The sequence below is a fragment of the Myotis davidii genome, unplaced genomic scaffold, assembly GCF_000327345.1.
Source record: "Myotis davidii unplaced genomic scaffold, ASM32734v1 scaffold983, whole genome shotgun sequence".
NCBI classification, from domain to species: Eukaryota; Metazoa; Chordata; class Mammalia; order Chiroptera; family Vespertilionidae; genus Myotis; species Myotis davidii.
This window is the reverse complement of record NW_006293914.1, coordinates 48,253-66,953: the sequence shown is the minus strand read 5'-3', so window position 1 is coordinate 66,953 and position 18,701 is coordinate 48,253. Positions and strand designations below refer to the sequence as shown.

The window sequence follows — 18,701 nt, the reverse complement described above, 5'->3', positions numbered from 1 at the left end:
GAACAAGAAATGTCATCCAAAGAGCTGATTTCTTCCACCAGGCAGAAAAAGAAATATTAGCAAAATCTATTCATTCCCATTGCATGACTTCTATTTTATACTATTCTATTTAAATCCATTCACAAAATTCATGGGTTAAAAGAACACCCACTTGGTAATTATATTATTCTATCTAAAGCCAGTAATTGTAAATATTCTTGCTTTCAACTTTCGTATATTTTGTAACATAGAGCTTTGGCCATAATGGCTACTTACAATAACTGTAAATGCTTACAATAGTCTTTTGGTATTTTAATGGACATTTATTCTGAACCCTAGACATAAGAGAGTTGTTTAGTTTGTTGCATATCGAGTATCCTGAGATGATTAACTTTTTGTAGTTGTTTCTTCATGCTTTCTTTTCTAGCTGTAACCACTGTCAATATGCTTGTAGGACAATAACATAGGCAGTTCAAGATTCTGATTCTGAAAAATTTAAAATATACACAGTTAAAAGGTTTATTTTAATAATAACAATGTAAAACCATCTGTATAGTATTTTCAAAAATAAATCAAGTAGTAAATTTTATGAGTAAAGCGACTGTCTTAACAAAGTGCCAAGTTTTATTCACATGCAGGGAAAAAGAGTGACACAATAACCAGTTTTCAATGATCATTTGTTAGCTGAGTAAGATTCAGACTTGCTTTTTGCTTTTGGATTTCTCCAGGGTTCTCCTAACAGTTGTTATCACTAGGACTATCCACCATAGCAGAGGCTCACCTCACCAAGATCCCTTCCTGTAGCCCATGAGCTCCTTGAGAACAGGGACATGTTATTTATCTTTCTATCTTCAGCACCTAGCACAGTATCTGGCACATAGCAGATTCTCAGGACATGCTGAATGAATGAACAAATTACTGTGTTTTGGATGTACAAATTTTGACAGAGTATCTGAAAATATATTGTTTTGAAAGACTGCTGTGGAAGTACTTTTTCTTTATTGAAAGAAACATGTTTCCTCCTTGTAGTATTGAAGTTAATTTTCTTTTTTTAATCCACACCCAAGGAGTGAGGATATTTTTTTTCCATTGATTTTTAGAGAGAGAATGAAAGGGAGGACGTGGAGATAGAGAAGGGGAGTAGAGAGACACATCAATTGGTTGCCTCCCACATGTGACCCGGGGACATGCCCTTGACTGGGAATCGAATCCGAGACCCTCTGGTGCACAGGCTGGCACTCTAACCACTGTACTACACCAGCCAGGGTGAAGTTAATTTTCTTTTTGGTAGATGATATATCTAAGGGTCAAATGACTCTTGTTTTTCTTATTCATTATCTTTTTAGGGAAGAAAAACTATCCCTAAAAATCTGTAGATTATTTTCTGTCCTCTAAAGATCATCAAATGCTATGATTGCGATGGGGCATGACAGAACAATGGATAACTGAGTGTAAATCAAGTATGTTGTAAAGTAGAAGCCCTATGTCATGGGAGGGAGACTAACTTTGGTTCTCTACTCTAAAATCCAACCTTTTTAAACCTGAGTAGTGAAAGGCTTTAAAGAGGTGTGCTATTTTCTTGGTGCATCTTCCTCACCATGGTTGGACTAGAAGTCCTCCAGAGTACCTTCTATTTCTTTTTATGTTCCATATTTTCATATTAATTTTTCAGATAAGGTAATGGTGACTAACGAAAATAAGATTGCCATTCACATTGAGAACTTGTAAAAGGTGTCACCTTATCAACCATGGGACAAACTCAGTGGGGCTAAATTAATTTGTCAAATATTTTCCTTGGAGAAGAAATAATTCCACATGAATATGAATTCCTGGAATAAATTTACATTAAAATAAAACAATTGTTTAAAAGTTATAATTTCCTCAGCTCTATATTAGGCATTGTAGGAGTTAAGGCCCTGGAGAGTCCAAAAGCACTAGCAGTGTCTGCTACCCAGCCAATTCCCCAAATCACAGACCAAGCTAAAGAAAGCAATCCAGGGGGATACACAATTAGCTGGAAACAGTATGGCTAAAATGCACCACACAGCTTAGGACAAGGCTATCTGGGACAAAGGGGCAAAAAACTTTGAAGGCTACAGGGAAGCAGATTCATTACTGAGGGAAAATATAAGCAGGTGAGTTGCTCAAAATGGGGGTTGGGCGAGGGAGATGCTGACAGAGTCAAAATTAGTCAGCTTCCAGAATAACACAGCAGATGCAGAAGAAACAACGTTATCAATCCATTCGTTCAATATTTCTCCTTTGCTGGACTGTGGGGAAGTTGATAGCTAATGAAAGAGTGGGCCTATGAGGTGGATTGATAATTCTTAGCTTCAAAATGAACTGACTTGCAATTTCTTTCATGATGATCATTCATTTTTCTGTGTGCATGAAAGACAGCCCTGCCCTAAGCTGTACAGAGTTGTTTCCAAGCTGACAAGCTTGTAAACCTCATTAATGAATTACTCTAAATTTCCATTAATGGATAAAAGGCCTATAAAGGTCTGGGGTAACAGAGGCCCCTGCAGTGGGAAACAAAATACACATGGAGGAGTCATTCCGAGTTCAAGGATTCCTCCCATAGCATATAAATTCCTCCCAAATAGTTTTTGCGCAAATGAAAGAATGATATAAAAGGAATTTACTCATTTTTAGAAAAATTAATTATGAAGCATTTTATATAATTAGGGTAGCACCCCCCTGAATGGCTAGGAAAGATTTTACTACCTCTGAAAGTTGAAACATTTAGCTTGAATAAAACTTGGCATTAAAAGTGATTAGACTGGCTCATTAATATATATTTGGGGATCAGACATTTACAAGGACATTAAGTTTAAACCTGCGAACACACAGACACAGCACATGGAGATACAAACACACTGAATTATTCTCACATAATTCCCAAAAGAACATGCAATGCTAAACTGACTTGATATTATACAGATGCAATTTTGGAATATTTCTTTTCAATTTTCCAAACACATTTTAAAATCAAAATTATATTTCTTGATTACTATTGAGCATTTTCATATGATGGCACTGCCATGACTACTTGCCCCTTACAAATTAAATATATTGGATTAACCTTCAGCTCTGGAAAATGCCTAAAATTTTATTGGGGGGGGTAGCAAATTTAAAAAACATATTTCCACATATTCCAAGTAATGCATCTTTATATTTTAGCAAAGAATAATATAAAGTTCACCACACCAACAGCAGAAAAAATTTAGAGTGATAGTTTCATTTTTTCTTTATAATGCTGTTAATCTTTTTCTTTAAAGCCAGCCCACTTAACACTAGGTACCTGTTACAATATATTAGATTCGTCTGAGAATGTTCGTAAAAGAAGAGGTCTGACTGAAGGTCTGGCGGATAATGAGTCAGATGCCTTTTTACAGCTCAGATTTCTCTGTAATAGTGAGGTAAAAATACTTAAAGGATTTGAAGATTGGTTAACCTACCTGGTGCTAAAAATGTAGAAGAAAAAAATCACTTTCTATAGACTACTCTTCTGGCCAAAAGTACAAATGATTACAGTATAACAAATGCATAACATTTAAATAAATACATTTAAAGACCTAAGAAAGTGTCCAACTTGAATTGAATTGTTTTCATGGTAGAAGTATACAGACATTAGTAATATGTGCCAAACTTGGGTTTTTGAAATGACACTGGTAGGTTATGTGGTAGATGAGTCAATATATTTTGATTAGTAAACCATACCATCCTTTTGGTGAACACCTCTGAGAGTTGTAGCAGTGCTGTCAGTGTACCGAACAAAGAGAAATTGTGCAAAACAGTCCTGTGTTGGTGAACTGATTGGCTCTAACACGCCGTGGCTTCTACTGCACAGTAGGAATCAACGAGACCAGAGACTTACTGTCCAAGTTTTTGAAATAATTTCCTGTCCAGTGTGACAATTTGAGAAGATGAACAAATGATTAAAGGAAAATGACAAATACTCTTTTAAGTATCAGTAGAAGATATAAAAATGAGTCATGAGAAGTAATTTTTCATAGAGAACCAGAAAATGGTGTCAAGCAAATGAGAATGCAAGCAAGTTGGTACATTAAGAAAGGAAATCACCTTATTCACTCCAAGAGAAACTGTGATTGCTGGAAGTTTGAGAAAGCATGAAGATAGTAGATGTTCCTGAGGAAGGGAGGCGTTTCGTTACCTTGTTCACAATTGCACAAAAGGTGGAAAATTGCAGTAGAAAAAAGAGAAATGCAGAAACCAAAAAAAAAAGGTAAATATTCTCTGAAATGTAAGACATTTAAAAAGAAACCCTGACAATTAAAAGTTGAAATGGCATGTTAGTATTGAAGACGTTACAAGTAAAAGTAGAATTAGAGTTAGGAATAGTCTATTATATGTGCAAACTACTACTTCTCTATATATCAATTTAAGATTATTTAGTTAATGGGAAAATTGATTATTTTGAATAAAATAATTTAAAGACATGCTTCTCATTGAAATAAGGCTTATCTCTAATCATTATTTCACTAAGCTACACTGTTCAAAATCCACTGGTTGGAGAGCTATGTCCAGGCTGCATCACCAACCTTATTTGAAGTGACTAGCTCCCTTATGCAATTACACAGATACAATATGAAGGGACTGACTGCCTTTGGGCAGCTGCAGGTTAAAAACCTAATCAAAACAAGCACTGTGGGGAAAACATTTGATGAAACCACACTTTAGAATCATTTGTCTCTGGGCGAGTGCTTAACTACATTTATTCTAACATAATTTGATGGGTTTCTTCCTTTTTCTTACAGAGCCTTCTTTAAAAGGGTAGGTTAAAGAGCTATAAAATTTTCCTTTAAAACACCTAGAAAAAGCAAGTGTTGATATAGTTTAATCAGAAAACCTAAAAGGTTATGTTTTTCTTTCTTATTGTATGCCTGAGACTTGGTTTTGGCATTGCCCAAGGCAAACAGAAGATGAGTAGTCAACTACAGGGATAAATTTAACAATGCTGCTAATTACCCATATCATCTACTTAATGACTAATGACAATAGGCTTAAAAAAAGATACCAGTTAAAGTAATACATGTATCCAGCAGAATCTAATAAACAAACTTTAAAGGCAAATAGTTTGACTTAGTCATGTTTTAAAATTACTACATTTTTCCTGTTCATATTTTACCTTAAATAAAGTTGGTAACATGCAAATTATAAATGGATAAAGCTAGAGAAATATTAGTTTTTAATTTTTTTACTTAAAAATTGCTTTGTCTTCTATTTTGTGGGCAAAAACCTTACAAGATTAACATGATACCAAGTCCCTCAACCCCATGTTTAATATACAAGCCTATCTACTTAAGACTGTAATGACAAGCATATTTTGGTGCACTCAAAACCTTGTATCCAACCATCGAAGATAAAATTATTTCTATGAATCATAAAATTTAGAAGCTTATAGATTCGGTTACTTTATAACGGGAAAAAGGAAATATGAAAGTACAGAAGGCAGTAGAGAGCATGGAAAATATCTAAAGCAATCAAATTGATATAGCTAGCAATTGGTAGGGGAGAGAGGTGAGAAGGATGGGAGATAATGAGCTGAAACAGTATGAAATTTCCACATTCCTTTGCAGTCATCTAGAGAGCTTTGACACCGGCTCAGTTAGCAGTATGTCAAAGAGGCCAATGCATAAATGTCCATCTCAACAGCCATGACATTAGGATTCAACTTTATTTTTGTCTAACCCAGTTCACAGTGTTATTTTCCTCAGAACCAATGGGTGTACGTGACTGTCAGCATTTCAATAGTAATCATGATTGTCACTGTTATTATAAAGATAAATTACATTTTCCAAAAATTTCAAAGTGCTTTCTCTGGGAATCTTGCTCAGGTAGCTGACATTCGTCCTTTTCCTGTCTTCCACTCTGAAAGAGCTCCCTTCATAATGGAGTATTTCTTTTTGTTTGTGCAGACATCCCATACTAGGCTTCACCTTGTTGTTGGGTCCCTTCCCATTGGATTATAGTGTCCCAATGTCTAGTAGGCAAAGTCAAGCCTCCCTTTTGATTGTTGTGGTTTACATGGTAAAACTTATATGTGGAAATTCCTCCACTGGAAATGGGAAGTGGTATTTATTACTTGGCCAAAAAGTCTAGATGTATTTTATGGACTGAGAGATAGCCCAACAATTGTGTTCAGAGGGGAACACAATTTTTTGAAATACCCCAAATCCTAAACTTTAAATTTTCTTCGAAGTGTTATCCTGCTGCTCCACTGTTCAGTGCTCAACAGTAGTTTCATAATATTCTGGCAGCACTATGGCAGTGCAGCTTTGTTGAGTTATAAGCAACAGAAAAGACCTATGATCCTTAATGATGGAATTTTAGCTAAAAAAATTAAGCATATTGCTCAAAATATAGCTGAGGAATATATAACTTAACCACATCTTTGATTTAAATTACTTAGGGAACCTATTTCTGAAGGCAGCAGAATTCCTTTTTAGCCTCACCTTTTAAAAAATAATTTATTTTTTATTTTTCGATTACAGTTGGCATCCAACATTATATTAGTTTCAGGTATACAATCCAGTGATTAGACATTTGTATAACTTACAAAGTGATCATCCTGATAAACCTAGTACCTATCTGACACCATACATAGTTATTAGAATATTATTGACTATATTCCCTATGCTGTACTTTACATCCCATAACTATTCTGTACTTTTCAATCCCTTCACCTTTTTGAAGATAGCATAATTCTTTACAATGCTACTGCCAAGGCAGAGCTTGGCTATGGTGGCTTCAGGAGGTAGTGATGCAGACACTGAAATACCTCAGTTGTCTTAAATCAAGCCATATCATTTAGTCTACTATTCTGATTTATATCATATGAATCCACTTTATAACTTAATCAGAGTGAGACTCCTTATGACTGGAGCCTCCTTTGATTCATCCCTGAATTACCAACACCTAGTATAGTAGCTAACTTATAGTGGGCCCTCAGGGAATGGAAGTCACCAGAAGGCTGCTTCTGTAATTGTTACATGTAAATGTCTTAGCTGCTTTCTCTAAAGTCATGGAGATATTTTCACTACCCACTGCTAAATTCCCTTCATGTTGGCAAGACCAACATGAGGATAGCACTGTGAGCCTACTTGCCATAGGCATTTCTGGCAGTGTGTACCAAGTACCAAGATGCTTACTGGTTGGTGGTCAAAGAGCCTTCTATTTATAGGCAGGGACACATCCTTTATCCCATTAGGGAGTGTGTCAGTTGTGAGGCCAAACTAGTGTAAAAGAATATTTTTCTTCTCTTTAAAATGAGGCCAATGCCTTAACAAGGGATATTGAACAAAGTAGTAGGTCACCCAGATGGCAGACTGTTGGTCATTAAGATATTCTTTCTCCTTTATCTTAGAAGTGGGCTCTGTCTCTTTGATATATCCAAATAGGGTCTTATGTAAACATGTGACTTATCAGAATAACCATGGCTGCCATGTTTTAGTTGGCCTTTATGCATTCATATGCACTACTTTGCTCTTGCATTTTCACACATGAAAAAAAAAAGTAGCAGCACTATGAGTGCCCACAACATTCTGGCTCATCTGCAACTCTCAAAATCACGTAGTGTCTGAAACCACTTTCAGACATTGCATATAGAGAGATGTTCATCATTAGGTGGTTCAACATGTTCATTGGTTCAATGAAAGTAAGAATGAATGAATGAGTGAATGGATGTGATTATGGAAATTCTCCTCATCATTCTAGCACATCAGCATGCCAAGCTACAGCACAGACACTAGAATTCTTCCACCCATGGCAAACAGAGTTCATGCTGAACCCCTGCAACATTCTATGCTTGCTATGTAAATAGGGCTGCAGTCCCAGAATTGAATGCTTTCAACAGAAATTAGGAATGTTTTAGTCTTTATCTGTGACTGCTTTGTAGAATTCCTCCATTTAATTTATATAAAAGTCACCTTCAGCCAGTATCTAATTTTTTTATGTCTGTTAGTAGCTCTTATCACCTAAGTAATTTTTTTTTAAAGAAAGTGCCTAAAGAGGAGGATAAGATAATATGTTTGAAAGTTTGGATTTCTGAAGATTTTTGTAACGTCTATAGAGCATGAAGCTGATGGGTGTGAGCCATTATTTAGTATGTGCTCCACTACCCCAAATAAGAAAAACATTTAGGAGCACCCCAAAGTATACTTCCAAATAAGGAGAATGGAAGAACAACTCAAGAGATTCTTCCCAGACAAATTCTCTATTATGACAAGTCCCCAAACCATTTATTATTTTGACATTTTTTTATTTGGCTTTATTCAAATTGCCACTTGAGCCATTTTGGGAGGAACCTATTATATCAATTTGTTTTACCCCTGTTCAACTGATATTAAGGTAAAAATCATACAAGTAAATGTCACTTTCCCATCCTAAGACTAAATGCCAGGCTGAAGGAAGTTAGTCAGGGGTCTACTGGAAAGATTAAAGAGCAGACCAAGGCAGTCTTAGCTAGGTTAACATTATTGTGTCCAGATCTACCCATAAGGCATGCAGAAGCAGGGAATTAAAGCAAGTTCTAACCACTTAACTGTACACTGACTGGCCTTGTATACCAAGAATCAATGTGGCTTTTGCCACTGGTAGTCTATTTGCTTTTGATTAGGGCCAATACTGATTGTAACAATGATGCTCCTCTTTTATATATCTAATCACTGAAGATATTCCCACTATAATTATTTTAGTTCCTTATGTCTGTATGATGACAACCACTGGATTCTATCAATTCAACAGGCCAGAAAAAATAAATGGAGACAAACCAGCACTGTGGCTAAACTAGTTGGCAAATTTGATCAAATAGGTCAGGTGGGGGGGGGGGGGGGGGCTACAAGATATAGTTGGTGTCAATATGATAGAAACGGGGTTTTGTTTGGCAAAATGAGAGTGTTGGCAGTAATGACATATTTAATTAGCATGTTGGTCAAAATTTGCCACAAGATTTCCCCCAGGCTAATCTATCCCTTTCACTGTAAAGACTTTTATAGAAATGTTCAAAGATATCAGACAACGCAGGACCAAGCAATTAGGCTGCCAGAGGGCAATAACTTCTCATTTCCACAAAAGGTTACAATTTAAGCAGTAACAATAAAAACACACTTATGAAACAATCTTGAATTTTTACAAGTGTGTTCAGGAGGGTAAGGATGTAGAAATCACATCCAGAAAATTTTCTTTGGTTCAATTATACTGCTGGACAGACAGGGCTAGAAGCAACTCAGAGATTAAGCAGCACTATAATTAAAGGAACGGGAAAGTTTTGAAAAAGGCAATAGGGATTATCAACTGAAAAAAAAAATCTGCGAACAACCCACAGTGAAATATCTAAGGTTAAAGCTGGAATGTTGGTGTGGAAATTCCTGGTGTGAAAATTCTAGGCTAAAGAAAAAAAATCATCTTTCCATTTAAAATTCCATATGGAGCATATGTAATACTCCATATGGATTGCTAAAGGTCACATAGAACACTATTAAGGAAACTACTTACCACCTGTATTGGATAACGAAGTTTTTACTATACTTTTTATGCAGAAGAGGAAATTAAGTGATGAACCTGTAAGGAGGGGTTTAACATGCTGTAACTAATGCAATTTTCTAAATAAGATGTTTATTTCATGGTAGATATTGAAGCCCCTTCCAAAAATCAGTTTAATAAACGTAGTTCTTACCCTGGCACTTCTTCTTCTTACATTCTTTAATACTATCAGGAGAATCTCAGGGAAAAGGCTGATAAATATTAGAAGAACTATGGCCAACCATGTGGATACAGAAGACAGCATTTGAGCAAATACAAAATACATTCTCTGTTGTTTGAGAAAAGGCCTAGAGTGGAAAGAAAATACATAATGGAAAAACAAATCAGTTCCTGTCCTATGAAACAGAAGTGTAATTAAAACTGTCTTTTGTATTTAAAAGGAATTTTCCTTATTCACATTATAAAAGTAAAGTTCTTTATAATATTCTAAAGTAATAAACAGATTTCATTTATCAAACGTTTGAAAAAAAATTATAATAAAAAAGATAATAAAAAGCACTTGACTTTAAAACAACCAAGCAATCAACTTTAAAGCTGCTAACTGGAAAATATTTATTTACATTAGAAAATACTGGAGCCCCAAACATATGCAAGAAAAACATTAATTTTTGTGCTAAATAGCATTTTATTTACTTGGCTGTTTTATTAATATGAGAGTGGATTTGTACTCTATGTTCAAATTTTAAAATACATTCTTATAATCCCCCCCAATCCCTATGTAAATACAAAAATAACTGTAGAGCTTATCTCTCTCAAATGGGAGGACTCTACAATTCTCATCCACAAATATATACTGAGTACTACTGTGGGTCAAATAGGTTGACAAGACAGCAGAATATTGCTAAAAGGACATAAGTGTTGCAGTCCAAAAATCCAGGACTCCTCATTCTGATGTTGGATTTCATTCCAAGTCATCCACTGAACTGTTGGGTAACTACTGAGAAGCACAAGTTTTATTCTTCTGCCTGAGCTAAAGCACAGAACGGCTAATCAAGGTCGGGATTCACACCAGACTATTCTTGGATTAGTCAGATAACTGGTTGGTCCCATTTATTAGGTCATACATAGTGCTCACTGAAGATAAGCTGGATTCTCCTTTAAAAATTGACATTTATGCTCTCTTGTGAAACATGATAAAATCAAACTTGTGGCTCTATATATGAGGACCAGACTGAGGAATAAAAAGTGAGAACAGTGAGGTGGAGAAATTTATAAGGCTTGGGTTAACAGGCTTTGTAGGGTTCCTACTATACAGAAAAAATTTTCTCAGAGCTCTACCCCCAGTCTAGTTTTGAAAAGTATCCTAATTTTTAGACAGTTAACTGAACTATAGGTTCCAGCAGACAACTGACAGCTAGCCACAGAGCATTCCTTTGCATAGTACCTATAATGCTCGTGATTAATATCTCTAGATTTTTCTTTTTTACCTTGACATCTATGGAGCTTTGCAGGGGAGCAGTAAAAAAAAAACAGAAGATATTACTGGATTGAGTTTGGGGCTCAGAAATCATCATTCTTACTGCCCACTCCCCCAAAATGGAGTGCACTACAATGCCTTAAGGTTGAACATGTCCAGAGATATTAACTGCAACTAGCATTCAGCTGAAGTTTCACATGGTTTCTAGTCACAATTTGCTGGTTATTTTATAGGATAAATTTTACATTCATGTAGTAGCTTAGACAGTTCTACTTAAGGATAACACTCTAGGCAAGAAAATAAAAGATCAATATTTCATATTTAGTAAGTACTTCTAATGAATTGAAACAGATATGGTGATGTCTTAATCACATAAAGGATTTATTTAAATCAATAAGGATAAGAGAAAGTAGTTTTCGAGACATTTTATTCTTATGGAAATTTTGCATAATTAGCTCAGATGCTGATTACACAGATTCATAGGATTATGGTACTGTAAGAATTATAGTTGCATATTATATTTGGCTAATCAACTTTGATTAATTTGTTTTGTTTTGTTTTGAAATAGACTTCCTTCAGCTTCACCACTTCAGTAATTACCTGTATAGGCACCAAATATATGCTGCATTTACATATTTTGGAGCAGTACTTCCTTAAGTGATTGGGTTTTTTCATATTTTTACTTCTTAAAGCCTTTATTTTGAAAAGCTTTTCAAAACAGTAAGAATTTCTTCTAATTAAGTCTCAAGGGACAAAAACATGGTCCTTACATCTCTGTGATAACATGGAATGTTCTGTACATATGATTTTGTTCAAACCAGTGAAAATACATACTCCTAGAATCTTTATGGTTTACTCCAGCCATATTCTCTGCTGCTGACATCATTATCAGGGGAAGCCACATTAATTATACTTTTAAAAGCTTTGATTATATAAGATGGCATGTCCTCAATATTAAATACTAGCCAGTAACACTGCTAATTTCAGGGAGATTTCACATGAAAAATACTTCACAAGTTACTCAAAAGACCTCCTTTCTGGTAGTCCCCGGCTGAATCTTTCAACTTAAAAGTGTGTAAACACCTTTCTGTGAAGTGAAACTAATTTCTAGCATGACCTCCCATGTGATTTATAGTGGGAGTACTCATCCTGTAAAGATTCTACACAAAATAGCTACATTATTATCTATTTGGGCCCTATTCTCTCTTTATGGTATATAGCTATCATTCATGTCACTACAGATGTATTCAGAGTATAGAATATATACCACTCAATACGTAGAGGGTTATATGTTAAAATCACCATCTCATTGTGTTGTTGTTTTTTTTGGGGGAACACATACAATATATGTATATATACATATACATATACATATACATATACATATACATACATACATATATACATATATATACACATACATATATATATACACCTATTTTCCTATTTACATATTACTCACATAAATACAGCTGCTTACCAAATAATTCCTCCCCAGAAGAATGAGAAAAATACATAAAAGGCTAAAGAACCCCATATCACAAAGTGATTTATCCATGTCCAGAAGCGAGTATCCAAGGCAAGCTGAAAAGATATAACACAAGAGATTTCATGATGAGTACAGACGGCACCAAGCTATAATACACTATGGTACCTGATAACTTGTATACAATATGATACGTACGGGAGCACCTAGCTTGGGCCAGGCTTCTAGGAAAGAATGGAACTAAAATGAGTAAAAATCTAAGATTTTCAAAGAGCTAGGGTATGAAAGTGCTCAACTCTGTCCTAAGTCCTCTAGACTCCAGAGTACAGGTGTAGCGATGAGGTCAAGCAAGCAAGTATGGGGCTACAGATGTCTCATTAGTGAAAGAAGGGCAAAGAATGAGGTAATAATAACATCTAGAAGTCTGGAGCCCCAAGTCCTCAGGTAGTGGTGGCCAGGGAGATGATGGCAAAAGGTGAAGGCTAGCTGGTGGAGGCAGGTATACTAAAAACAGGAGAGGGAAGGGGTAGCTAGGAAGGGTAAACAAACTACACAAAGAGTCTTGATAGCTCAAGCACAACAAAGACAGGAGTTGAAGGGGTTTACTAAATACAAAGGAAACTAGCTCTATATGCCTGCATCATGTAGCAATGGATCATGGGTCTGACTATGTAGTGTGCCTTTCAATTGCAAAATCCTTACCTATTCAATTAAATTAATAACATTTTCAGTTGCCCTGGATCCGTGGCTGGCAAACTGCGGCTTGCGAGGCACATGTGGCTCTTTGGCCCCTTGAGTGTGGCTCTTATTAAGCCTTAGGAGTACCCTAATTAAGTTAATAACAATGTACCTACCTATATAGTTTAAGTTTAAAAAATCTGGCTCTCAAAAGAAATTTTAATCATTGTACTGTTGATATTTGGCTCTGTTGACTAATGAGTTTGCCGACCACTACCCTAGATTAAAATCCTTCATGTTTCTGTCAGGGCTGATTGTTTCTATAGATTATGGAACTGGGATTTTCAAATGCAATCTAAAAACAAGGGAGTACCGTCTGCTTCACTTGCTTATAATTTCTGGGTTACATGAATTAATATCCAGGGCATTGAATTATTATTATTTTTAAAATATATTTTACTGACTTTTTACAGAGAGGAAGGGAGAGGGATAGAGACTTAGAAACATCGATGAGAGAGAAACATCAATCAGCTGCCTCCTGCACACCTCCTACTGGGGATGTACCTGCAACCAAGGTACCTGCCCTTGACTGGAATTGAACCTGGGACCCTTCAGTCCGCAGGCTGCTGCTCTATCCACTGAGTCACGTTTGCTGAGGTCAACCCCTTCCAACTCTCCCATCCACACTGGTCTTGTATACTTGTTTCAGATAGAGGAGTGTGGATGGGAGAGTTGGAAGGGGCCGACCTCAGCGAACATACCTCAAAACAATGTACCTCCCCCGCACTTCGTATCCCACGGCCCCCCTGCGCCGCGTCTCCCGTTGCCCGACTGACCAACACCCCCCACTTCTTCTAAAGCCACTTCTTCAAAATAGACTCGCCCAGGCCAAAAGCCAACTTCTGCCCATGGACCACGAAGTTTCAATTGCAGTGTATGTGCTCACCCGCACGTGGTATTTTGTGGAAGAGCCACACTCAAGGGGCCAAAGAGCCACATGTGGCTAGCATTGAATTATTAAAAAGGAGGTGGTATCTCAGTTTTGATACTTGTTGTGACACCATGGTCCTTAGCTCTCTGTTAGTTTCATACTCATAAACAGGATGTTGATAACATTGTTAATGTAGCCCAGTCCTGAATGCTCATCCTCTGGGCTGTGAGAGATAATGTTACAATAATATCCATCCAAAGACGAGGGAGTGGATGTCTTTTGAAGGATTAGTGAAAGATGTTGTAGTAAGGCTAACTTTAACTATGAAGGGCACTTGAAAGCCCTGGGACTGCACACAAGGCCAGGTGGGAAAAAGGGTGGGGAGGCTTCCATTTCAAATCATGACCCTGTAAATCATAGTAATAAATAACTAACATTTATTGTACTGGGCACATTCTATGTGCCAGCGTCCATTGCAAGTGCTTTATGTATCATTAGTTGATTTCTCACAAAATATCCTAAAAGAGGTAGATGCTACTTTTATCTCCATTTTATAAAAGAGGAAATAGAGATACTGAGAAACCAAATCACTTGTCCAAGATTATACCCTACTATTAAGTAGCTAAACTGAGATGAATTGTAACATTTTTGGTAGTCCCAAAATATCACTGAAATAGTAGATACAAACATATGTTAGTTCTTTTTGGTATAAAAAATTAATCAGGAATTAAATTTTAGAGGGGAAATGATTAGAAGTCTATTACACTTCTTAATTCTAGTTCTGACTACTGGGCATACTAAAATTCATTTAAAGGCACTCATTCTTGGACCATATGTGATGTGTTTATTACTGGAACCATCAAAGAATTGGATTATTTTTTCAACTATAAGGCAATCCCAATTCATGAGCCTTAAGGGTAGCATTTATAAAGGCTTCAGGGCCACCATTACATGGTGCCAATGATTTTGCCTAAACAACGCTTCTTGTATATTATCTGCTATATATTTTTATGCATTTGATCACTAATATAAATTTCAGTGATAAATACATTATATAAAATTTCATACTACCAAGTTATTTTCACACTACCGATCTTGCTGAACTGTCTTAAGTACTCAAATTCATTTATAGCCTGGCATTCTTAAACAAATATAAAACTTTAAAAATTATTCAAGTACTTAACATGGAAAAACACACACACAGTCTGATTATATACCACTTATAATATCTTGAAAATAGCTGGAAAGAAGGAACAGATTTCCGACGTAAGTATGGTGTATGAATTAAAAACAAACAATGAAATAAAGAGGATAGACAACATACAGTAAAAAATGACTCACAAATAGTATACAAATGCCTAAATCTCTAATATCATAGATATTTTAGTAAGCATTCAGACTTGGATGACAACCATAATAAAATTAAAGATTAAAAGACAAAAAAGAAGTATTAGTACAAGACTAGAAAGTATTATAAAAATGGTGTTAAACATACTTGAATAAATAAAAATCTAACCTTCAGAGTTACAGTGAATACTAAGATTGTAAAAACAATGGTTCCAAAAGTCCAGTTTCCATACACCTGAAAAAAAATTAATAATTACATGTACCAAGAATACACAAACCTGCATAAAAAAGAAAAGTCAAATATAATCTTGTTTATAACTGCAAAAAAGTATTGTATGAATTGTTTGGGGAATATCAAGTTAAAGGATCAGGCCAAATTGCTAGATTTAATTGTGACTGTAAATTTTCTTGGTCAGGCAAACCACATTTGTGGTTGGTAGCACTTATTTCCATTATTCCAAGCAGCATGAAACAGGGAAAACATTGCTATGATAAAGGCAGAAAAAAAGACACTATTCCACTAACAATGCTCATCAAAAGTCACTGCATGACTCATATCTCTAAAGAGACTGATATAGGCTTTTTCTATAATATAAAACAAAAGCTCTGAACTAAGGACTAATATGCAGACAAATGGACTCACACTTTAAAAACAGTCTAATTTTTGACTGTAAACATTAGAGCTGTTAGCATGTGCACATCAAATAAAAGCGATACCATGTATAAACCCAAATGATGGCAATGAATGGCACATATGCTTACCAAATGCTGTCAAGATCTGAATGCATAACATTAAAACAGAAAATGAAATGTAAAAGGTTTCCAAAAATAAAAACAAAAAATTAAGGTTAATAGAAGCAAAAAAAAAAAAGAATTTGATCAAATCATACATGGGCATTATGTTTAACTGCTGATAACAGTTCTTACACTTACTGTAACTTTAGCAAACATTTAGGAAGGTGACATATACAGTAAAATCTAATTAATATGGACATCATGGACTGAACATGGGTGATGGATTGGACATAGGCTGTGTTGAGGCTCCCCATGCACCACCTGAAGAATTTGCTAAGCAAAAGAACCATGTCGATGGGACTGCAGAATATCCACCTACTCTGCAGCACATTTTTTTTAAAAAGCAAGAGTCAGCTCTATATAATTTATGTGCCAAATAAAAAGTGAAAGTCACAAAATCATTCATAAAGCTAAAGACTTGAGAAATCATAAAATTGAATTCCTTCTTCTTACTGATGGGCAAAGTTGACTTGGAAAGCTGAAGTGACTTGCCCAAGGACACGCAGAGAGATTAATAGAGCACACTTTTTGGTAATTGCTACATGAACCTATTCTAAAGTACTAGATTTGTATTTCCTCAAAAGTTAATGGTGATTAATAAGTTTAATGGATTCATACTAAACTGACTTGTCAATCCAAATTAGAGAGGTTTTGACTATAATAATTTAAAGTATCATTCAAACCCACTGAGCCTATCACTTCCCTAACAGATACTGATTCTAGGTTAGACACAGTCATTGTACTCAGTAAATTCTTTTTGAACCTTAGTTTTGCTTCACATTATGATGATAAATAATGAATTACCATAAAAGAGGAAGCCCAGAAATAGCAAACACAGTGAAAGCAGCATACAAGTTGGTTTGATTTTCCACTGTGTGGCTGTAGAAAGACATCATTCCATTCTCTTCCACAGCAGACAGGGCAAAATCATTCCAATGTCGGGGCTAAACTATTTGGTGCTTGCTGGGAAGGCAATGGCAGGATCAGTGTAGCCTTTCAGGAAAATACTATGCTACCATGTGGAAGGGAAGGAGGAAGAGAAGGGAATTCCATATGTCAGTTACCCCCTTGAACTCTAAGCATGGAAGGCCACTATGAATAAGAACTGAGTGGGTCTAGACTTTCCTTTTAAAACAGAAAAAGCCTTGCTCAAATCAAAGTGCAGTGGCCCAAAGTCTGAGGTCCCAAGAACTTTGTTCATCCAATAAAAATTACAGCCAAGTTAAGTTAAGCTTCCAAATGTTTTGCACATAAGCTCTCTAGTTAGCCATGCACATAGGAAGTGATTTTATACTTCAACACTTCTACTGTTCTAAAGAAGTTGTGAGAATTAGTCTACCTTTTAAAAAAATTGCAAAATGATTACAATTAGAATATGTGTATACTTGATCCAGTGCTCATGGAAAAAAGATAAGCCATACTTATAATACCAAAAGAACAATGTCATTTTTTTTTACCTTTGCATTTTCTTCTAGGGATGAATTCTGAAAAAGAAAATAAGTCCCAAAGAAGAATACTATCCCTTCAAATGCAGCCAGAAATGTCCAATATAAGAAGGGGCCCCACTGCAGCATTGCATTGCCAGAAATTTTCCTATTGAGAAATGGGGGAAAAATGCAGGTTAATGAATCTCTGTAGTTTGTTTATTTAAAGTTATGGTAAATTGCCAAAAGTGCACATGGAGTTTGACCCTGTTATAATAAAAGGAACTAGCTCTGAGGGACTGAAAGGCTTTCAGTAAAAGGTCAGACTGAACCACAGGTTTATTTTTATGCAATCACCTCCTGATTGAGGTAATGAAGTAAACTGTCCAAGCATTTCTACGTTAAAATTCTGGTCACCTGACAGCAATAATATAATCAATTGTATAATTGATATATATTAATATAATCAATTAGCTCCCATTTATTGAGCACTTATTATATATGTCAGAAAAGTAGGTTACAAGATATATATATATATTCCATTTTTATCCACATAAAAACCACATGAGATAGGTATTTTTATCACTCCTATCTGTAAATGATAAGGAGCCTCAAAAGATATACCAAACTTTGATGCACATTGGAATCACCTGGGGATCTTTGAAAACACTGATGCCTGGCTCCCAACTTCAGTCTGATTTAATTGGTATAAGACTAAGCTGGGCATCAGGATATTTTTAAAGCTCCTCAGGTGATTTTACCATGCAGTAAAGTTTGGGAACCACCAGTGTAGCAGCACATCAGAGTTCACTCATTTAGTAAGGGACAGAGCTAATATACAATTCTAGATTTACTTGACCTAAATCATATGCTCTCAACCAAGATACTTCTGCTTCCCAACTACAATTGTTAAAATGTTTCTTTTAATCAAGATTTCTTCCTGGGGGCTTAAACTTTTTTGGTCTTGGGATGCCCTTTATACTTTTTTAGTTGAGTCAAATAACATGTTTGAAGCTGTATAGTCATGATTTGATAAATGGGATGTGGACAGAGCAAAAGTTTAAAATCTGTCAAAAA

The 18,701-nt window shown here is 35.6% G+C and overlaps 1 protein-coding gene across 1 annotated transcript in view; it reads right to left on the bottom strand.

The window, feature by feature from the left end:
• Positions 1-287: 287 nt before the first annotated feature.
• Positions 288-18,701, bottom strand: part of ATP11C (ATPase, class VI, type 11C) — a gene marked incomplete at its 5' end in the record, with an annotated part of 60,734 nt that continues 42,320 nt past the window's right edge. Inside the window, 5 exons of the mRNA XM_015566558.1 lie at positions 288-465; positions 9,680-9,833; positions 12,444-12,547; positions 15,575-15,640; positions 17,658-17,793. Of these exons, the coding sequence (XP_015422044.1) occupies positions 403-465; positions 9,680-9,833; positions 12,444-12,547; positions 15,575-15,640; positions 17,658-17,793 (523 nt within the window). The remainder of the gene's footprint in view (positions 466-9,679; positions 9,834-12,443; positions 12,548-15,574; positions 15,641-17,657; positions 17,794-18,701) is intronic.